General features: G+C 34.0%; 1 protein-coding gene across 7 annotated transcripts in view; it reads right to left on the bottom strand.

Moving 5' to 3' along the window:
- The window catches only part of Fam172a (family with sequence similarity 172 member A), a 380,050-nt gene that overhangs the window by 141,745 nt on the left and 213,643 nt on the right, over positions 1-24,662 (bottom strand). For all 7 annotated transcript variants that reach the window (XM_042691028.1, XM_042691029.1, XM_042691031.1 and 4 more), the window contains one exon: positions 4,488-4,604. In XM_042691028.1, the coding sequence (XP_042546962.1) occupies positions 4,488-4,604 (117 nt within the window). The remainder of the gene's footprint in view (positions 1-4,487; positions 4,605-24,662) is intronic.

Genomic DNA, 24,662 nt, shown 5'->3' with positions numbered 1-24,662 from the left:
GGGTTGGGTATCATTTCTATAGAGAGGAATGGAGATGGTGAGATTAAGGGTAAATGAGGGTGAATATGGTTAAGTGCTTTATAGATAGACAGACAGACAGACAGACAGACAGACAGACTGATTGATAGACAGATAGATAGATAGATAGATCTATGAAAACTAATGATGAAGCCTGTTGAGAGGGGATCTGGGTGCTGGTGGCTTACACCTGTAATCATAGCTACTCAGAAGGCTAAAGTCTGAGGACTGAGGTTCAAAGGTAGCCTTGGCAGGTAAGTCTCCAATGAATAACTATACCAAAAAAGTCGAAAGTGAAACTGTGGCTCAAGAGTTAGAGCACTAACCTTGATAAAAAAAAAAATCAGACAGCACCCAGGCCCTGAGATCAAGCCCTGGGGGCAGCATGTGTGTGCGGGTGCGCGTGCACACACACATAGACACACATACACACAACACAACACCCCCCCCCCAAAAAAAAACCCCACCACAACAAGATAGGAGGAGGTAGATAAAGGATAATGAGAGGAGGGGTGATGTTGACGGGGTACACTGTATGTATGTATGTATGTATGGAAATGTTACAATAATCCCCCTTGTACAATTAATGTACGTTAATAATTTTTTTAAAAAAATTATGAGTTAGCAGAGTGGTGTTAGGTCACACCTTTAATCCTAGCTACTCAGGAGACTAAGTCTCAGGCAGACAAGTCCCTCAGACTTTTACCTCCAATTAATCATCAGAGTGGAGTTGTGGCTCTAAATAGTATAGTGCCTTGAGCAAAGGAACTCAGGGACAGTGCCAGGGCCTGAATTCAAGCCCCATGAGCAAGGAAAACAAAATTAAGAGTAATTTATGAATATATTTAAAATCTTTCTTTTGATAAATTGAGTCTTATTATAGATAATAGCTTTTATAGTAAATAGATAATATTTAATAATAAATGCTTAACATGGCTTACATTAAGCCAAACATACAAAAAAAAATCCTATTTTAGTACTATTTTTAGTAGTACTGACTTGGCAATTTGTACCACAGTTTTACTTACAAACTTAAAGAAGATTTCAGTAAAACAGTAAAGTTAATCAAGAGGATAATAAACTTGAGACTTTTGCTACTATCAAAGTTTTATTTTTGCAGATAACATTCTAGCTTAGCTAAGGTATTTTGGGGCTAGTGGCATTTTAAAATATTAATTATCTTGTTGATTCTTTTATGGGTAGGTATTGGGGTTTAAACTTAAGTGCTAACACTTGAACCATACCCTCAGCATGTTTTTTTGCTTTAATTATAATCCTTTAATCAATTAATTAGTTAATTTTTGATGGATTCAACTATTTCCTTTTTCATTCCTTTGGATGGAAAGTGTAGAGTAATATGTCCTTTTTTGAAGGAAATAACTCAGCTTTAATTAGAAATGTTTATAAAGCAAACGTAAATCAATTTTGCTGTACTTAGCCCCTAGAGTGAGACTTTCATGAAGAACTTCTATTGAAATTACAGTGAATCATAATTATTTAGTTTGGACCAGGTATGTGTAGGGAAAAAGCTAATATTAATCTTTTTTTGTGGGGGAACTGTACCAAGTTACTTATTTCAAGAATAACCAACACTTTTTTAAAAAATTAATTTTATTCATTTAGTTTTGTTTACGTTGTTCCAAGGAATCAAACCTAAGGACTGATATGTGCTAGGCAAGCACTTTATCAATAAGCCAAATTCCTAGCCCTGATTTATTAATCTTACTACTTACGATGCTGGCAGCTGTAGATCTATACATTTGAACACAGAAATAGCATTAAAATATTTATATGAGAGGCAGGCTCCAGTGCTCACATCTGTAATCCCAGCTACTGAAGAGGCTGAGAACCACAGAATCACAATTTAAAATCAGACAGTGAAGAAAGTCTGTTAGATTCCAATAAAATAACCAGCAAAAAGCTGGGTTGTAGGCATGACTAAATTAAGAAAAGCACCAGATGAGCAAAAAACCCAAACAAGTATTCAAACCCTAAGTTCAAAACCGGGTCAACTCCTCAAAAAGTATACATTACTTACTCAGGTAGTTTATGTCTATCTTTATATCTTTCAATATTTCTAAAACCTCAGCACATAAGAGCAAGAATTGACAACTGGGACTACATCAAATTTAAAAGCTTCTGTAAACAATGACCAGAATAAAAAATCTCCAGAATACAAGAAAATCTTTGCCTATTGAATACATAATATCTATTTAACACCTAATATTTATTTAATATCTACTTACTAGATAAAAATGAATATACAGAACTTACAAAGAACTCAAAATATTAAGCAATAAAACAACAAATAATCCAATTAATAAATAGGGCAAGTGAACTAAATAGACATTTCTCAGAATCACAAATGACTAAGAAAGGCATGAAGAAAATTGTTCAACATCCTTAGCTATGAATGAAATGCAAGTCAAAACAACCACAAAATACTATCTCACCTCAGTCACAAAGGCAATCATCAAGAAAACAAACCATGATATTCTGGCCAGGATGTGGTATAGGAAAGAAAGCCTTAGATATTGTTTGTAGGAATGCAAATTTGTGTTAAAACTATGGAAGTCAGTATGGAGGTTCCTTAAAGAACTAAAAAATAGAACTACCATATGATCCAGTTATACCATGCTTGGGCTTATAGGCATATTGCCAGAGAAATATAATTCAACATTCAAGAGAGATATCTGTATACTCATGTTTATAGTATCACTATTTACAATTACCAAAATATGGAACAAATGACTGTACAAAGGAATATGGCACATTTATATATAGTGGAGTATTATACAGGCAAAGAATGAAACTATGTCAGAAAAATAGATGGAAATGGAGATTAGTATGCTATGCAAGATATGCCAAGGTTAGAAAAACAAATATTGCACGTGTTTGCTTGCATTATCAATCTAGACCTAAAAAAATCAGTATGATATGGTTGTAAAAAGGGGATTGTTGTAGGGTGGGGAGACAACAATGGGTGGTAAGTAGAGAAAGGAGAAGGTGAAGGGAGATTAATATTATTGGTGTACATTATATTCTATAGGAATATACCATAATGAAACCCACCAAAAACTCTTAAAAATGAGAAGGGAAAAGAAAGGTGGGTTAAAAAAATAATATAGAGGGGTGAATTTGATCAAAGCATATCATACATATGTAAGTTAAATATCAAAGTGAAACTTCTTTGTACAATTAAATTATGCTAATACCAACAATAAAGTTATTTAGTGGAAATAAAACATAGGTGAGAAACAGATTAACTTTTTTCTTCAAAAGTTGAGATTTTTAAGAACATGACGCTAGTTGGGCACCAGTGGCTCATGCCTATAATCCCAGCTATTCAGGATGCTGAGATCTGAGGATTGCAGTTCAAAGCCAGCCAGAGGAGGAAAGTCCATGAGACTCTTATCTCCAATAAACAACCAGAAAACTGGAAGGTGCCCTGTGGCTCAAGTAGTAGAGTGCTTGCCTTGAGCTGAAGAGTTGAAGGACAGCACCCAGGCCCAGAGTTCATGCCACATAACTGACCCAAAGGGAAAAAAAAGAACATGGAGCTTGACTGCAAAAGGAGAAGCATGAAAAGCCATGTGGACAGAAAACATCTGTGTGCTAGAATAAATCTAAAAACGCTTCATATGATTACATTATGAGGACTGGAGTAAAAATATTTTGGATTGTTAGTTCACTAGTTATATGGATGCTTGATTGTTTACTGTGGTTAATACTGATTTCTTATGAAGTGGGTGATGTCAAGTGCTTATAATATCAAAAAGGTAGATATAAATGAAAAAATTTAGCTAGATTTCTGTAATAGGACAAAAGAAGTAACAGGCTGAGAGTTTTGACAAAGAAGATCATGCTTGGCGAGTCCTTGTGTTTTTCAGGTTCAGCAGCCCTTAGGAAGGAACTGTGAAAAGATGCTTTCTTAGCTTGAGGTTGGATGATGGCCAGATGCTGTTTTTTTTTTTTTCTCTAAGCTGGAGGGTCTGGCACACCACTCAGCTTTTTTACTTCTCCCATTATGAGCAGTAGGGAGCCAATCAGTTTCAGAGTAGTAACTCCAGATTACACAACCAGAAAACAAAAGTGAGTATCTATTAAGTATCTTTCTTACAATTTAGCAGTTCTGGTGTTAAGTAACTACTGGAAAAGTTAAGTATCAGGGAATAAAAATTTCCTAATATTAAACTTTTCTCAGCCAAAGTTCTAATATATGATATATACATACAAAATAATATCCTATAAAAATCCATATGGGAAGAAGAGGATACTTTAAAAAAAGTATTTGATTTTCTCAAGAATTTTTCTGTAATTACTTTAGCCACATCTAGCTTTTCCTATTCTGTCTCAGTGCTCAGCCCCTGGAAGGGAGTGTGGTGGTAGGAAGTGGTGTATGTCAGCAGAGGCTCAAGATACAAAGGCTCACACCATTCATCTCAGCACCAAACAAAACCAGGTCTCACCTCTCTCATCCATTCTCGGATTGTTTTGCCAGCTTCTTGATGCCACACATTGTGAACAGAGTCTGTCAATGCCACAGCAGTTACCTTGCTTTTTACATCAGCTTCTCGTTGAATCATCTGTTTTAAAAAAGAAAAAGAAATATTGGCTATACTTTCTTTCTTAACGGATGAAGCCTGCTTAGTCATAGATAATAATAATATTGTGTTAAACATGAAAAAGGCATATGCATCTCTGGCTCAAAGTTACTCTTTTCTATATTGAATACATACTCTATTCTTGTCCTTAGATATCAAAAGACCTGATATTTTCTTTTAAAAAGATAATACTGCTGAAGTCTTAGAACTACGCAGATCTATTATTTTCCACATGGTTTGACAATTCTAGGATTAAAAGGATCACAGGGGAATCCCTAAGGATTTCTTTCATAAATTTCTTCTACCACTTCCTATTATAGTGCTTCAGGGAAGTTAGCACCTGGAGTTCACTGTTAGCTACTTTTGACTAACTTCTACTAATTTTCAGTAGATGGCACACCAGTGAAGAAAGATATTTTGCTTTGACTTCTGCAATTTAACCAGTCTGCTTTCAGCATGGCCTTCCATGGTGACTTAAATGGCCACAAAGATTTTTTTTTTCAAAGTCGATCAATACTATTTTGCTTTACAAATACCTCTTTTTGTTGGCAAGCTACCACATCTTTACTTTTTTCTGTGGACGTGAGTGTGTGTTCTATAAGGAAAAATGTTGCTTTGCTTGAGTATACCAGTGAAATTGCTGATGGCCTATGAGATAAGGAAATCAAAACATAAAATTGCAACCTCAAAATATTTTAATCTCTACTGGGAGGAGTTATGCAGACTTTTTTGTCCACCTAACTTACTTCCTTCATCACGCTTTCTTTTTTTTTTCCAGGCCCTGAAATGATGTATCAAACAGTCTCATCCTAAGTGCCCATGTTTAACATTGTTTTAAAATTTCTTCAATTTTCTTTTACGTTTATTAACTTTTGTAATTTTCCCAAGATTTCATTTCTTCCAGAACTCTACTAGTCTCTACTTTTGATAAAAGATTCGTTTAGTTTCTTAATATTTATTTTAAGCCAAATGAAGGCAGAGAGATGGATTGATTTACTTTGGGCTTAAGAAGCTGATATTAGAAGGAGGCTCTGTTATAAAGACTTTGGCAAATCTCTAGTTCAGAGACAGATTTGGGAAGTAGGAATCTAGCCTAATTAAATCCTCCAAACCTATAGAAGAAGAAAACACGAGTTGGCTTCATCCTAAGTTAATAGATATAATAAATACTGTAATTTTTCACTATTGTGGCCTAGTAGCTATGATACTTTAGATAATTACCTTTTACATTTCAAAGTCCAAAGGGTCTCCTAAAAGAGGCTAGTGTGGCTTGGGAGTAGTAGTGTACATCTGTGTGTGCAGGTTCATATCTATATTGATCTCTATATCATATGTTTTAAATAGAAAAATGTTAGTTTTACATCAACATTAGAAAAAGCTATTACCTTATTTTTTACATTTTGTCGTGTGTTAAACATGTGTACTGTAAGAGTTATAGCATGTGAATAACCTGTACAGGAAAGAATATTCTGAAAGAAAATCAAATAACCCACATTTCCTTCAGATTAGCATCTGCCACTCTTGTCTGATTATAAATCTGAGGGCCATTTCTACTGTATGAACATGAATCATCTCTGCCTTTAATAGTACAGCTGAGCATTGAGATTGCATATATACATATATACTATTATTTATTAATGCATTATATATTATTTAATCTATTAAGAACAGCTCCTTCTAGAGCTTTATTTGTTATAGAGTTCAGATTAGATTGTTTCAAAGATTTGAAAAGTATTAAAAGCTGGTGCTATTATTATGCAGATTATAACTAAGGTTGGCATGTCTACCTGAGTGTAAACCTTAAGAGGTTTTACCAATGATAATACCTTTACCAAACTTCTGCTAGGTATTCACAAATACCTGTAAATGTCCTTATATGGCACTCTGCCCTGTGCTGCTTGCCCACTAGCTTACAAATGTGCACTGAACTAAGAAAACTAACCAGCTGGCAGTGGGTTTTAATGTCAGATGCTACTTACTTATTTACTTATTCATTTACTGATAATTGTATCCCAGTAAGAAACTTGTATTACTGGAAACCAGTCATGAACAAATCTCATTTGTGCTGGAACATAAAAACTTTGTGACTCAAAGCACTTATAGCTCTAGTGGTTACAATTATATATATGTAGATGATCTGTGAAGACTAATAAACTGTCTAGCAGAAAACTCAGACTCGTATGACATCTAGATAACTCAGTTCACACCTAATCTGTAGTCACTATTTCATTTTTGAAAGTCAAAAATTCTTTTCTTCTTTATTTTTACTATCATCTATAAGTAATTCTACAAAGAAGTTGTCATTTAGCAACACAGTTTATGAATACAGTATTTTCATCAATGTCATTCTTTTCAACATTCATACTCATTCCTCCTCAATTCGCCCTTACCCTCATTCTTCATGTTGTAGGATATACCCTGGATTCTTGACTCTATTCTCCACCTCTTCTTCATTCATCTCCCCCTTTTCCTTTGACCCCACATCATCACTTTTGAGTCCCCAATTCCTGGTATTTTATTTTGCTGAACTCTGATTTTGCCTTTCTAAGGAATTACAATATTTGGGGGCCCTGTGAGTGTACCATATTTCAGTTAATACATTTGTATTCACCTGCATACCATCCAACATATTCACTTTATGAGTTACTCAGCTAACTCTAACTTGAAAACATGAATGCTTTGTCTCTCGGGGCCTAACTTCACTTAAGATATTTCTTGCCGGGCGCTGGTGGCTCACGCCTGTAATCCTAGCTACTCAGGAGGCTGAGATCTGAGGATCGCGGTTCAAAGCCAGCCCGGGCAGGAGAGACCGTGAGACTCCTATCTCCAATAAACCACCAGAAAACCGGAAGTGGCGTTGTAGCTCAAGTGGTAGAGCACTCGCCTTGAGCTGAAGAGCTGAGGGACAGCGCCCATGCCCAGAGTTCAAGCCCCACAACAGACAAGAAAAAAAGAAAAAAGAAAAGAAAGATATTTCTTTTGAGGTCTTTCCATTGGTACAATATCATTGGTACAATTGGTACAATATCATTCTTTGTAATGGATAAGTAAAATTCCACTGTGTATATATACCACATTTTCTTGTTCCATTTGTCCATTGGGGGGCATCTGGGATCATTCCATACCTTGGCTATGGTGAAAAATGCTGTCATAAACATGGTTGTGCTGGCAGCTTTATTGTATCCTGGTTTGTAATCTTTTGGGTAAATGCCTAGAAGTAGAATTGCTGGATAGTAAGGTACTTCTATGTTTAATTTTTTTAGAGGAGCCTCCATACTGATTTCCAGAGTGGTTTAGCAAGAAAAGTCAACATTTTTTTTTTTTGGGGGGGGGGGGTCCGGTCGTGGGGCCTGAACTCTGGGTCTGGACGCTGTTCCTCAGCTCTTCAGCTCAAGGCTAGTGGTCTACCACTTGAGCCACAGCGCCACTTCCGGCTTTTTTCTTTTTGCTTATGTGGTGCTGAGGAATTGAACCCAGGGCCTCTGGCATGCAAGGCAAGCGCTCTACCACTGAGCTACCTTCCCAGCCCCAAACGTCAACATTTTTAAGCAAGCAGTGTTGGTAAGTTTAATTCAAGGGCTTTGAAGTCAGAATAAACACTTGATTCAAATCTTTACTCTGCATTTCTGGTAAGGATATCTAGAGTATATTTATTTCAATTATTTCTGTATTTCAATCCCTTTATGGAAATGTCACCAGATATGATAAATCATAGGAATCTTTTTAATATTAAATAAGCAAGATGTAAAACAATTAATAGAGGACCTGGCACATATTAAATAATTGTAATAGGTGGCTTCAGAAAAATATACAACATAGACTTCATATATAAAAACCTGAAAAATCTTCTCAATCATTCATTTAGAAGAAGCTACTAGATGATCAGTGCATAAAGTCATTTGATTATATATATATTTGCCAGTCCTGGGAACTTGAATTTTGCCAGTCCTTGAATTCAGGGTCTGGCACCTGATTTCTTTTGCTCAAGGCTTGCAGTCTTACCACTTGAGGCATGGCACCATTTCGGGCTTTTGAGGAATGGAACCCAGGGTTTCATGCATGCTAGGTGAGCACTCTACCACTAAGCCACATTCCCAGTCCCGCATAATAAATATTTTTTAAAAGTCAATGATCCATGAAGGAAAAATTTATGAAAGGGCTGCTTTATGTGTCATTGCATAGCTCATGCAGAGAAAAGAGTCCACTATGACATCTACCAAAATCCTGCAATCAGAACACTAGTCATGGCATTACACACTTGGAAATGAAGACAGAATTGTTGAAGTAATACTGTGGCAGCTCCTTTCTTCCCCCAGTGAGCACTTTCAGAATGACTGGAGTTGGCAGCAAAGCATGGAGCGTGACTTAGGAGCGCCAACCCAGAGGAAAGTCAGGTCCCTTGCTGCTTTGTTTTGACATAGAGGCAGTCAGTGTATCTATGTTTTCAAAAAGATAATTGCTGAGATATAAAATGTGCCCAGATGAAGGCAGTATAGTGTTACATTTGAAAGCAAGTAAACGGTCTAGATATAGGAGGATTTCTTATTTTTTGCTAATCTTGTAAAAACCCCAATGAGGATAATAGTAGTAGACATCTCCCAGGGTTGCTGAAGCATAAAGGAGATGAGCATGTAACAAATCAATGTTGTGAGCTATGAATTATTATCACCAAGGCACTTATCTTGAATTTCTAAAATGTATCTTTCCTTTGGTATAGTGACAGTGTATTCTTCAGTGACATCAGCATTCATGCTAAAAGTGTAATAGTTTTAAATTATCAGCCAATACTCCATCCACCTCCACTTATGCCCCTTCGAATCTCTAATGTGATTTGCTCTTGTTTTTAAGGGAAATAAATCAGTATAAGCCAGATGGTCATACATTCCAGTTTTCACAGGAGAGCCTTGCTATGCCTGTGAAACTGGTACCATTAACAGTGCTCCATTCAATGAAAAAAGTGTTCTGGTTTGGATGGTATATAGTTTGGTGTTTATATGAATAATGCAGATGCTGCTAATAAATACTAATCAAATGGATAAATACTATAGATTTCACATGACTCAATGCTTGGCTATTTATGCATATATCCCAAACCTATACATAGTTAGCACTTATAAAAATAACCATGTAGGAAAATATACAAGAAATATTCTGAAAGGCTCCTACTTCCCAAAGTTAAGAGCAAGCCTTGGTGCTGTGCACAGCCCCTCACAGATGGACATGCAGTCTCACACCCTGGTTAGATAAACATGGCCAGCTGGATCTCCAGTGTAGCAACAGGATAAGACAACATTCTCTTTTCCTGTGCTTTGAAGCTCTAGCTTCAATTCTTGCAACTTCTGTGTAATTTCAGGAAGGAAAAGGCTCTCCACAGGCATGAACACCAAGGGATAGGGCATGTAAACTGAAACTTCTTGGGTCACATGTATTTATGAAGATAAGTCTCCAGCCACTAGTTAGGGAATGGCAAGTTATGATTTATTGTTGCAGGCAGCCAGAAGAGAGCAGTAACAACTTCCTTTTCCTTTCCTGCTTAAGCCATGTTGCCACGTGCAGGCTTCCTCAACAACAACAAAAAGCCTATGAAAGGTTTTAGAGGAAAAGAAAAGGAGAAAAAAATCCTAATCATTAAGTGATTGACAATCTGGAAGTTGGGAGAGAAGTCTTACTTTACAAAAATATATGATGTATATAATGAGCATTCTCTCCCTGTATACAATGATTGTATGATACAATGTTAATAAAAATACATGATGTGGGGAAAAGGATAATAGTTGAAAAATATACTTTTTAATCAAGAAAATTAACAGGCTTTATTTCATCCACAATGAGTTAATTACAAGGAAAACACAAAAGATCTTGCTATCAAGAAAATGTTAAACATCAAGGTGATTTGTTTAAAAGGCTTTATTCTGTAATAAGACTGAGTAGGGTAGGCAAGATACTATAAAACAGACTAGAATGCTACAATGAATATATATGAAGATGACATACTATAGAAATGTGAGGACTAAATATCTAAACACTGTTAACCTAAAAATCTAAGCCAGGCTTAGCAACAAAGATATTAGAGGGTATTATAAATGGTCATAGATGGAAAATGAATAAATGTATTGTTTTTATACATACATATTGGAACATACTGTCAGAAACCAAAAAGCATTTTGACACAAGTAAGTTACAAGTACGCCCACAATGTCTCAACTCAATTTTGGCTGGGTACTGGTGGCTCACAGCTGTAATCATAACTACTTAGGAGGTGAAGATCTGAAAATCACAGTTTGAAGCTAGCCCAGGCTCTTAATTCCAATTATTATCTCCACTCCACCAAAAAGCCAGAAGTGGAACTGTGGTTCAAGTGGTAATGTGATGGTCTAGAGCAAAAAAAATCTCAGGTACAGTGCCTAAGGCTCTGATTTCAAGCCCCAGGCCTTGCACACACAAAAAAGTCCATTAAAAAAACTTTTATTAATTTTTATATCCTAAGTAAATCTAGGTATACAATTATATACCCCCAAATTACCAACCACTGGATTGATATAAAACTTGTAGCAAAAGAACACTTCAACCTCAGGAAGGGTGGGAATATACATATAACTGGGGCAGAGTTAATGCCTTTATGTTGTAGAGTATCCTGTTTTCTTTGGTTTAGGTGGAAGGAAGGTAAAGGGTAAAATTTCCTGGGACAAAAAAAGTACAGCTGATACTTAAGTGTATAGAAGATGTTCTTTAATAGATTTCTCTTACAAAGTTTGATCTGATGTACTTGGAAACAGTTTATATTATAGCTTGGGTTCCCCAGGAAACAGAAACATACAGTATTTAGTGTGCAGGATATTAATAAAAGAGTCCTTAGGATCAACAAATGAGGAAAGAAAGGGAACAAAGAAAGAGAATTGGCAGAAAGGGAAGTACAGGTGAGATAGAGGCCTAATGACACCACTGAACAAGACTTAGGGAGCCCCTGGACCTAGAATGGCCCTTGCGAGTTGTCCCAGGTTTGGCCAGCTGGCTTCATCTTTAATGTTCCATAATGTTTGGAGGCAGCTCCTGAATGAGGCTGACAGCTGAAGGCTACTTGCTAAGAGTACTCCTAAGAGCTGCAGCCAGTAAGTCCTTTACCAAAGGTCAACTGAGTAGTGTTTCACACTGTCTACAACAGGCTATAACTCAAACTACAACATCTGCTTAGAATCTATGTAAATTTAATTTGTCCCTCAAATGTGCTTAGCACACAATTATCTTAGTTGTGTACTTAAGAATCACATACATGATTTTTCTCATCAATGCCTAACAGACCAAGTAGATTTATCTTGAATCTTAAGCATGTTTCACAGTCTGACACCATACTATAATAAGAAATTTCACATAATTCTCCAATAATGATGACAAAGAGAAATACATAAAGCTAAAATAATGAGAAATAATGACTGCTGAGAAGCAAAAATAAACCCCACAAATTCAAAAAAATTATTCAAGTCCACTGTAGAATGATTTAATTTCTGAATTTCAAATAAAATGTTTCTGTCAGACATACTTGTAATTTCAAACCTGAATGCATGCAAGTATAAAATAATCCAAACTTAGTATGTAATCATCATTTCTCTCACAACAAGCTCAATCTTGAATGTGTTCATTGGGAAGGAAAGGATGAGCATGGTCAGAGTGGTTTCTCTGAAAAAGTTGCTAGTTAACTTCTTAAATTTCAGTTTCATGCTACATAAATTTGTAGACAAAAGGTTTTAGGAGTTTGATATCTGCCTGGATCTTAGTTTCTCTATTCTCTCAAATGTCTTGTTACTTACTCTAGAAACTTAGGTTAATCTTCATCTGCTCACATTTCTTCGTTATAAGCTTAGGTTTTTACAGGTACAATGGTGGCATTGATGTAGACCTATAATCCTAGATACTCAAGAGGTTGAGCTCCTGAAGATCCAAGATTGAAGTCAAGTTAGAAAAGTCTATGAGACTTGTTCTCCAATTAACCAGCAAAGAAAAATGTGGGATAGAGTCATGGCACAAAAGTCAAGTGAGTGCAAGGCCTGTGAAGCACCAGAGAAAAAGTTGGAATGGGTGTCAACATGTCCCAATGGTAATACAAAATTGATTCCCACATCCTGGTTTGAGAACATTGTTTGAAAATATTTGAACTAGAATCTCCAGATGATTCTTCTAGATATTGACTTATGTGAAATACATGGAAATTTAAGTCATGCTTAAACATTCCAGCCAACACTGTTGGTTCATGAAATTTCTATTCAACTAATTACTTATAAGGACTACTTAAATGCATACTACATTATCCAACAAATATAGGACAATTCTTTAAATTGCTATTTTTAAAGGTAATTCTGATGATATATTTGAGATCTTTTTCTCATAAAAGTATACCTCACATTCTTGAAATGCTAATAAAAATTGAAATAATGAAATTCTGTAAAAATAAATGGACTGAAATACGTTTCATCCCAACAGGAGTTTCAGGGATTTCACTGTCAAACCACTTGAAAGTGAAGTAGGAAAATAGATGAAATTAGAATGAAGAAACATATATGATAACATCTTCATTTCCCAGATTGAGAACATGATCATCCACCACATGTAGTAAAATAGCACATCTGAGTTCACACACTAGTGAACCATAAACAATAGTTACTATATACTAAGTGTTCTCTATCACTATCTAGCCTAATGGGAAACACTGGAGTAGGACTTCAGATTACTAACAGGAAGAGAAAAACGTTGAAACCTATCATTTAGACATCTGATGACAGCTATGATGCATGAATGCACTGAAAAATTTACACTGAAGGAGGGTCACATGTGAGTGAAGTAGATTGTCCTGTAGGCTATAAAAAAAAGTCCATTTTCCTTCATGTATCTGTTCCTTAGTATTTCTTTGGGGCTTTCCACAAGTTTTCTCAATGATTTGGTCTCTACTATCTTTAAATCTTGCCTCTATTTCATGAGTATGAAACTTTAAACAGCAAGAATCTAAAACAAATACAGTACCTTGGGAACAGAGTAAGAATGTTTAATAAGCATCAGTATTTATTATGGTAGGAAGCAGGATTTTTGTTACATCACACCTTTTGTTAAGTAGCCAATTTAGCCCATATAACATCCTATAAAATGGCAAAGAAATAATAAAGAGTCAGTAGTTCGCTAATTTATAAAGTCAATTATATGTCACTGTTTCATATCAGGTTAATTACTTCATTTACATTTTAAAGTAGTGCATGAAAGGTGACAGATTGACAGTACTACAAGCTGAAATTCTTACACTATTTTTTCTAAGTGTTAATAATATAAAAAGCAATACATAGCACAGAAATACATATAGGTTTTATTGAACAAGATTAGAAGTGACAAAGACATGGTGCAGAAATGAGTGAATAGAAAACGTTTTCAGAAAAAATTTTACTGACAAATTGCTAGATAGATTCTATAATGCCTCTTTAGGCATCTGTGTAAGAAAGGATGGTGTTTACATATCAATAAAACATTTCTAGGACTGAAGGGAAGACAGTGAATGACATTTTAGAGGAGCCAGAAAAGAAATCTAGATTGCAAAGAAAAAGGAAGATTTTCCTTGAAGAGGTTTATTGTTGTCAGGGGTATAATAATTTGGGCGAGGGGAGGTATCACAAAAGAATCACGAAGAATGGGAACACATATTTATTTTCCAAAGTTCAGATCTTTACCCACTTTCATGAGAACCCAACCTGCCATTCCTTATTGTGGGTGTCATGATGAAATCTACCATACTACTTTCTGTCACAAAGTTGGCAGGCAGAGTGGGCTTCCCTGTGTCTATCTCTTCCCACACACCCATCATCATTAGTACCTTTCTTCCTTAAATGAAAAGGGCTGTATACTATTGCTGAGTTTTCTAGTAATTAAATTAAAATTTTTACAAGAGAAATTGATGTTGATGCGGCTTTTTGTTCAGTCTATGGGAGAGAGAGGATTAGATCCTACTGCTTTAAAATTTCCATTCTGATAGTTATGAATTCAGTGCAATTACATCTCCTGTGGTCTTTTATATAAACGTGAATATATAAGATTATTGTGGTAGGAACATACCTCCATTCAGTTATGAATGGCTGACTAAAGCCAGTTTAAATTATTAATAATGACTGCTCTCCTGTACTAGCGCATAGAAAAAGGAAAGTTTATTAAGAACATTAGGAACTATTCAATTGCTTTTGGTACACATCATAAAATAGAAGAAGAGACTTAGGTGTCACCCTGACATGTGACATAAAATAACATCAAGTAATTTCAGACTCCAAGTTCCACAACAAATAGGGTCTCTTCTTTACTCTAAACTACAATATGCCATCTACAAACACACATGCCACTCATTTCTCGATGATAGGGACTATTCCTTTGCTTTTTTGTAATACTATAACCCACAAAGTGACATGCTTTTATTCAAGTTATGGGTTGACAGGCCACCAAGCTGGTGAGTACACATAGAGTATGTTCCTTTTCAGGGACTGAATGGTTCTTGTTTTGTTCTTTTTCTGATCAATCTGGTAGGTCAAGTCAGTCAAACAAGTTTCTTCATGTAGACATTGCCTTACTATGGAAATGAATGTGGTAACATTCATCTTTGTCAGAAATTATGTCAAATTATTCAAATTTATTGGTGAATTACAGCAAACATCCCAGCTGATGAACATCTCAGTCATATGTTTTTAGAGAACACTTATGGCTCTTAAGAAGATACCATTACGATGAGCTTCCCTGTTTTGAAGCAAGGACAGGAAGATGGAGGTCTGTTGTTCAAAATAATAATTTATTTAAATAATGAAATTTCTAAAGATGTCCAGAACTATAAATATAAGAATGTATCCTTCCGTGTAATGTTACTGTTTCTTTCTTCTCTGTGTTACCTATGGTCTTCTGCAAGAACTTTCAGAAAGCCAACTAAGACCCTTCCTGTCAGGGTCTAGACACATCCAGCCTTCATATTAACGTACTTCTCTGGCTCGAGGTAATAAATGATTAGCTACTGCACAGTGGTGTGATGTTCATGTTATTCTTTACTACACTCAGCCAATGTTTCAAAAATTAATTCAAGTATATCAGGATCTGAAATTAACTTTCTATAGCCAAAAGCAACATCCTGCTAGGAGGAGAAAAACCTATTATAAATGGGCTGGCATCTGATTACTCATAGATGGTTAGTACCAGGAAAATAGCATTTCAAATTGTAAAATGTTAAATATAACAAAAGCTGCCTTATATTGATTAATCAGTGTTTTGCTTCTGAGCTGGTAAGGTCTAACTAGGTGGTGTCTATTCTTAGTGACAGATCTATTACCAAAGATCAGAGATGAATCTGAATTGGCTAATGCTCATATGTTATGATACTACGCAGAAATAGGAAAATACATGTAAGAAAAAAACCAGACATATCCTTTCAAATTGCTTATTAAAACTGAAAATATTTTTCTTAGAAATTAGGCAAACTAGTTATAGTAAGATACTTAAAAGTATATGATATTCAATAGACACTGTAAAAATCATGTTGCAGAATTAGAACACAGAAAAATTAAATCTACAATAACAAATATGTACTTAACTGAAAAAAATTAAAAATAATTTCTCATTAAGCTATTTTATTCTGTGTGCTGCAAGGTAAAGGAATTTTACAAAGTTTATTTAAACTGCTCATGTGTTTATCTTCAGCTCTTTCATGGGTGTTCAGACCATGCCTGACGATGTCAGAATATGAAACATATGCTATGAAAATGTTAACATCTGCAACAATACTTTATAATCTTAAGATTAAATTCTGCTCACTCATATTAAAGTCAGTATTTTAATAACAATAGGGCAAGATTTAACTGCATAGTTTCACATCAGTAAGACATGGCTAGAGGGAATTGGAAATTTTATCAGTTTGCATGGATCTGATTAATTAGAAGCGCAGAACAAAATCATTCTCTGTTTTCTAAAGGCTACTTATTGCTTTCCACATATAAGAACTTTTAGAATGAGTATTAGATATAACATGGTAATGTTACTACAGTCCTTAGAAATTACAGGTGGTGCTTTAGCTAGAAACAAGAGTTATAATTAAGTTTAAGCTCAGAATGGACATTAAAGTGTTAAAAAAAAAAAAAGAACAAATAATTGGTTGCCAGTGGCTCACATCTGAAACATGAGCTACTCAGGAAGTTGAGGTCTGAGTATCAAGGCTCAAAGCCAGCTTGGGCAGGAAAGTCCATGAGATTCTTATCTCTAATAAACTACTAAAAAGCTGGGTGGAGCTGAGGCTCATGTGATAGAATGACAGTCTTGAGCAAAAGAAGCTCCAGGATAGGGCCCAAGCCCAAATTTAAGTCCTTGGACCAGCACACACAGACAAAAAACAACAACAACAACAACAAAACAAAACAAAACAAAAAACAAAAAAAACAATTGTTTTTAAAGATTTCAAATTATAATGGTCAGTTGGAAACACTTCTTAATTTTGTGTTACTCAATTTTTATATAGCAGGCACAATTCTAACTTCAAGTTCTAAATGATAATACATATATCTTTCTTAAAGATACAACTATAAATTTAAAAATGGAAGAAATATTTTAAAAGGATACAAGTAAATTCTAAAATATGTATATGTTAATAATTACAAACAGGATCACTGAAAGATATTTATACAGGCCAAAGGTCCAAGTAATTATTTGTGCTCATCATTAATATCCTTTGCCTATCATTTCCTTGACCTTTATATAAATGAATCACACTAACTCTTGAAGGCTTTCTCTCACTTGATTTCTAAAGCTGTTCAACATACTTGCTTGCTAGAAGCACAGCTGGCAAGGGATATAAACCTCATCACTGGGCAAACTTGCCCTTCTGCTTTTGCCAAGAATGACATTTCCGCTGGGAGAAACGTTACTGTATAGGAAACTGGACACTATATGTATCTGTAGGAACCAAAAGCTCCACCTCTGTTGTTAGCACTATATATCAGCATTAGATAAAACTCAAATAATAAAGAGTCAGCCTATAGTTCTCTAAATTCAATCGTTAATTAAAGAAAGAGCAGAGAAATCAGCTGAGTATTTCTACTCATTTTTTTGAAGAAAGATGCAACTGAGGATAAGCAGTGCCCCCTAGTGTCAATAATCATAGACAAATACTAAAAGAAAGTTGTTAATGTTAACTGAACTAAATTATTAATACTGTATATGTAATAAATTAAAAATTAATTTTATTCAAAATGTGTACTTTACATGTACAAAAAAGCCCACCAAACAGTCATCTATTTAATATGGATTTGCTCAGGAATGTGTGTGTGCATGTACACATGGGATGCACATTGCATCACACGCGCACACACGTGCACACACACACATACACAGTGCACAAACTGACATGGCCAAGATGTCTTTAATGTTCCAGGCAGCTCAGAAAAAAATTCCACCCAGCACAGCAGGCCATGCATGAAGTGAATGTCAGCCATCCCAGCAGAATCACTCAGTGTGAAGACGTCTAATAGGAACTGCTGAATACACAATACAGGCAAGCAAGGTCCTGAATGGCTAAAGTGGACTGGTCAGAATGGAGTTGGACAGTGTCGAACCTATCCAAAACTGTAATTAAATATGTAAAGAGTGCTTAAAATATTTTTCTCTTTTTGTTGGCAAGATGAGGTTAACGTGGTTAACCTGTCTTAAGAGACTGATTTTGAAAATGTAACTTTTACTTGTGCATATTCTGAATGTTGGATCCTGAATGTTAAATTTAACTAAAATATATGGTTATTTTGGAACAAATAGCAATACATAATATACATATTAAATATTACATATTCTATATGCTTATTTTCTGATAAGTTTAATATATGAAAAAACTTAAAAATTGGATTTGGGGCACCAATGATATATTTATAGAGTAATACATGTAACATAAAGGTTCAGTCAGATTCACATTCTTTGACAAACTACAACATTTATTTGTCAATAACGTTTTTCTTTTGGCCATAGATCCCACAGTGTGAGGAAAAAAGGAAAGAAAAACACAAAAGAAAACAAAAGCAAAAGCAACAATTCAAAACAAAGAGGAGAGAGAAAAAAAGCCAGAAGGTCTGAGTATATATGTCTTAAAGAGACGACTATTGAAAAACAAATTCACAGCAAAAACTATTTACTTAATTTTATCTGTATAAAAAGGTATAAAGTAAAATAAGGGCTCAATGCTATTTACAGCATGCGTTTATAGAGAAATCCATTTGTGAATTACTTTTCCATATAAAATAATGCATATACTACTAGTTTTGCATTTAAGAAAGCAAGAGGTATATAATTACGCTTTTATGAAAAGATTCCTGCATGCATTTAAGTCACCCCACCTTTAAAATGAAGAAGGCACAAATGTAATACTTTAGTAGGCACAAGCAAAACACCCAGAAGAATAAGGATAGACAGGCATTTAAGTTCTTACAATAAGTTCTGGTTACAACAGAAGCTGAAACATCAACTATTTAAATTTAGAAAAAGGATCTAAAATGCCTTATATTGAGCTGTTTTTATCTTAAAGTTTAACGTTGATATGATTTAAAATGCTAGATTATAAAAAAAGAACAACCACCTCCACCTTACTCATAAGAATATTTAAGCAATGTTCAGAAGGAAATAAAACACAGGTGAACATATTTATGTTCATAGTAATCGTGTCAATACATATTTTGGTACATTAAAAACTGTGAGACCTCTACAGGAAATGAACATATTATCTCATATCAGTAATAACAGCTATCTGCTTAGATAGGTGATAGTGAAAGCTAAATTCCCATAGTCTAATCACACGGATGAGGAGTCATTTTACCTTGGTAGACACTTACAATCATATTAGCACAAACAATAAATAATTTCCTGCAATTCACCAACATGCTATAACACTGTGAATGTCTTTTATATATTTCAGGATTACTTTATAGTTTTCATCTTTAATTCAACTATACACTGGCTGATATTTTTTGTTATTAATGTATGTATAAAAATGATGTGAGATTTCTAAACCCATTTCAGAGGTAGCCTATATCAAACTCCCAAAAAGCTAAGATAGAACATCATTATAAAAAGCTTCCATTTCTGGAGATTAAAAAGTTTGGAAGATTTTAGACTTATATCCAGAACATTTCTTGATGTGATAATCTGGAAGACGCACAATTAAATAACCAGAGCTAGCTTTTTTTTTTTTCTTTTTGGTCATAGAAAGGGAAAGGCGAGCAGACACATGCCTGTTGCATGGAAAAGATAATCGGTAAGAATAGGAGGAGTGTGAAGCTAGGCTCATATAGTATACAGCTGGAGAGCAGTAATGATTCAGAACTCTTATCATTCCTTGAAAGGAAGAAGAAAGGAAAAGGTTTGTAATTCATATAGTGTGTTCATGTTTACATTTGATCTCTTTTTAGAACAACTTAGATAAAGGAGCTTGGAAGTACCTATACACAGACACCAAAGAAAGATAACTGTTAAAATGAGAGCTTTCAGCTTTAACTTCCCAAAGCCTCTGTAAAAATGTTCATCACATACAATGTTTTTGTACATGTGTTCTAAATAAAAGAATTCTTATAAAATGCTTTAAAAATAGAAAAAAAGAAATATGTCAGCTAAATAACTTCAAAAGAAAGTATTTTCATAACATATATATTCATCTAAATATCTGACAAGCAAATATCACTTCCTTCATACAATTGTACATTATTTAAGAGAATTTTCATATAATCACACTATGTATCAAATGCCAAACACAGTAAGTTCTTAAACAAATCTTAACCCACAATCATTTCTTCAAAGTGATAAAACTGTAGTATTCATATTGTTAAAAATTGAAAAGGACAAATACAACATAAAGCAAATATTAGTCTTTTGGTGTTATTTCTTCAGCAATAGATTTTAAATTTTATTTAGAGCTGCTCATATTTACCAAAAGAACTTAATATTTGCTTATTAATGGAAGTATATTATCTTGAGATTGAGGGTGACAAAGGACAAGAAAGGAAGCAAATAATTGTAATACTCAAAAATTTTAATTTGACTGTTTATGTCTTAGGACAATAGTAAAAAAACCAGCTATATCTTTTTAAACTAAAGTTTATTTTTTATTATCTTTAAAAAGTGGACTTGTTACATTTACACTGTGAATTACAAATCAAAGCTGCAAATAAGTTTTAAACAATGAGAGATATGAAGTAGTAATATACAGTACGACAAGAAATTAACAAGTACTTCCTAGTTAGTAAGAAACCAAATTTTATTTAACCAGTCAGAAACACAAGTTTTGAGATTTTAAATGAATGTCTGCATTTCAATAATGATTAATAATTTTTACTACAAAGTATTAAAGTTCTCAGACTCAAATTGGCTATATTAGAAACATTGGTAACTTCTAAAACCACCAATACGTGATAGTTTGCCAATGAGAAATAATGAAAATAAGACTGAAAGCCATATATATATATATATATATATATATATATACATATATATATTTTTTTGTGTGATTTAAAAATTATTGTTCCTATAGATGAAAATCCATGAAAGTTTTCTGGATATTTTGCTTCTTCAATATTTTGCTTCTTCATTCTATATGGAATCCAAAAAAGGATTTCACTGTTACTTTTTTCTTTTTCTTTTTGTTACTTTTTTCTTGTAGCTATTTCATCATCTTCTTACTTCCTAAGATCCCAGCAAAGTCCACTAGCTACCCCGAACTGTTTTACAAGCATCTGAGCACAGTGAAAATGCTTCCCACAAAGATCTCTACAGCCCTCTGGGAGGAGGAGGGAGTCTGGAGGAGTTCTACTAGTCTGAGTAATAGGTATTACCTGAGCAGAAAGCAAACAGGCATGATACTACATTTTGATCATTACAAAATGCCCAAATCCTTCCTTTACCATGAAATAATAAGTTGAATTTCTCCAATTCAGGACCACGTAAGAAAATGATTATAGGGTATGTATAAGTAGAAGAAATACCATAATTCAGATGGACTTGTAAGGCAGCAAGTCTCCCTAGCTCAAGTTATAACATTTCAAGTTGTTTCTTGTCATTTGTGTTTGGGTTTGTGATTCAATCCCAAAGACTCTCAATATATTTTGTGTAGCATCAGGAGACTACCTGTTGGTTGTCTGCAGTCAACATTCTTCCACATAGCTAAGGAAAACCACTTTGCTGCATCTGAATTAGCTTATTTAATCATGAGTTGCTGTGAAATATATAGACTCTTCCAGCTTCCGAGGTAAAAAGAACTCTTTTCAACTCATGAGACTATTTTATATCTAGCAGACGGTTAAGATATATACTCATTCATTCTGATATGCAAATTTAACCACCGGAGACAAGTGAATTATGCAAGATGATATACATTCCATTTTAGTTGGTAAAAATGTGCAAACACTATCCCATTGCATTTCAGAGCTATGCTCACACCAAGCTGAGATGCATTGAACAAAAGTTGCAATCTAAATGTAATATCTGTGTTTCCACAGATTGGATTCAGTTTTGAAAAGCTGTTAAGTACCTGATGATGTTTTCTATTTTAATACTTTTTAAATTTTATTTTACTGTAAAGATGCTGTACAGAGTATTTTAATACTTTTATATGACTTTTTTATTGGCATTTTCACAAAATCCCCCAAACCATCTTAAATTATCAGAAGATACTTACATTATTATTTTATGAATAATTTTATTTTATGATTTACATACAATACATTATAAACAAGTTTAGGCATGCCAGTGAAGCTGTAATCACTCAGAAATCTATTTTTTTCAATATAAGCTTGCACTCCCTAACATGTTATTTACATTAATAGTAATTCTGTTTATGGACACTGGCTGGGTAATTTCAAGTAACTTGTGTGTGTATACAAATGTATGTATATACATATACATAATGCTGTGGACTTAAAGGACACCTTGAAACAACAAATGACATTTTCTAACAACTTCATGCAATTATTGCTCATGTACACATTTAACTCACCAGATGTATGAATTTCTAGTGTTTCTTAAGTAAAGAACAGAAACAGGATTTCTAATATCTTAGCATCAGATTTGACAACATACAATGATTATAGTATAATAAAATAGTATAATAAGGTTTATGATACACCAAATGATGCCAAATCAATGTCATATTTTCCTGCTGATTTCAATTCCCATTTTTTAACAATATACAGAAAGTGTTCTGTTCAATGAAAATGAAACAATACACACAAAAAAAATCCTGATTTGTAGTAGGTGTTACTAACTATGCTTTCTAAAACCATTAAGTGAATTGTCATTACAGTGGTTAATCACTAACATTACAATAATCAAATTCAGTCATGACACATTTCTAAATTGTTGCCAAAAGTAACCTCCTTATAAACTCAAAGGAGCCCTGAAGACATAGGAATCTGATTTAAAGGATTTTCCTGCATGCTGAAAGAACCCTACACTTGTCTTACCAGTTCCTCACTAAATGTGGGGTAAATAAGTTGGAGGTATTGGGCATTTTCTTGATAATTAACTGCATAGGCAAATATGTTCTTTGGCAGACAATATAAATGTTGATTTAAGAACCAGCCAAGAAAAGAGTACTAAGCTATAAAACATTTATTGCTCAATTTCTCACTGATTTGAAGACTTAATCTTTAAATTTAGTTTTCTATTGTCAACAAATAGCACAGTACTTCTATAAAAGTTATGATATGAAACATATATTACCCATAATGGATATATAATACTACCCATAATTGATTCATAGATCTTAAATCAACTTATATTTGATACATATATACGACTCACATTAGCATTGATAATAATAATCAACATCACCAGGCAAGGCATTCTAGACAATGTTTCATAGTGAAACAAGTAAGATTTCCTTAAAAATATAAAACAAAGCATATCCCACTGGAACTAAGACAAGTGGTAACCTACTGAAAACACCCGTATATTTTAGTTTATGTCTAGGTTTAGGAGATCATCTTTAAAGAAAATAGCTTCAAGCTGGAATTGAGATTCACTGTTTGAAAAACAAAAATAGCACAAGATAAGTGGCATATACTGTGGCAATTTTCTTTAACATAGCTTTTCAAATATAATCTAGTCTACAGTGCACTCAAACTGCAGAAACATCCAAATTAGGAGGAAAAAAAAAAACCCTAGCAATACTTATCTTTGCAAAAAGGGCCTATACTCAAAGGAACATCTGAATAAAATTGAGACATCTGCAGTAAAGTTTTACCTTCTCCCTAGAATGTTTGAAATGAACTCAGTATAACACTGTCTTCCAAGAAAAGACAAACTGATCAATGTAAGAACACATCAGGCTGTCTTGGACAGGCCAATCAATGCAAGAAAGAACCTTGCCCAGGGCCTTATGCAAATAGAAGCACGTCCTGCAACCTAGGGAGGGAACATGCGCAATAGATCAATTGGACAAAAAATACAAAAAACAAAAAACAAAACAAAAACAAAACACCTCACAGCTATATCAGCTTCAGACAGTAAATATATACTGATGAATATCCCAATTTCCTGTGAATTCTTAAATTGGTTATTTTTTAAATAGCTAATTAAAAATTCTTCCTGGGATGTAGAGTGCAGCAAAGATAAAGAAAATACCTTGGGAGAAATACTGAGCATTACTTCCAAGACTGTGCTAATAAAATTCCAATTTCTTAAAAATTCTTGGCAGACCTGAATTTTGCTGACATTTCAGAAGGTTAAGTCCTAAGTATGTTTATATTCATGAATAGAAAATAAAAATGTAAAAAAAATACCATCTCAAGAAATTTTTGAACAAAGAAAACAAAAATGTAAGAAAAATAATTTAAGATATAAAATCATAGTAATCATTTCAGAAGAAAAACTCAGCCAATAAAGACTATTCTGTGTAGTGCTTAACCTATAGATTGCATATAGTAAGAGTTTCTCTTTTAAAATTAATATTTATCTCCCCAAATCACTCTGAATTTTGATTAGAATGTGCAATAACTTAAAAACTAGTCAATACAAAAA

This window comes from Dipodomys spectabilis, unplaced genomic scaffold, assembly GCF_019054845.1.
Source record: "Dipodomys spectabilis isolate Male_0828 unplaced genomic scaffold, ASM1905484v1 ptg000140l, whole genome shotgun sequence".
NCBI lineage: Eukaryota > Metazoa > Chordata > Mammalia > Rodentia > Heteromyidae > Dipodomys > Dipodomys spectabilis.
Note: the sequence above shows the minus strand (reverse complement) of the source record. Positions and strands in the feature narration are given on the sequence as shown.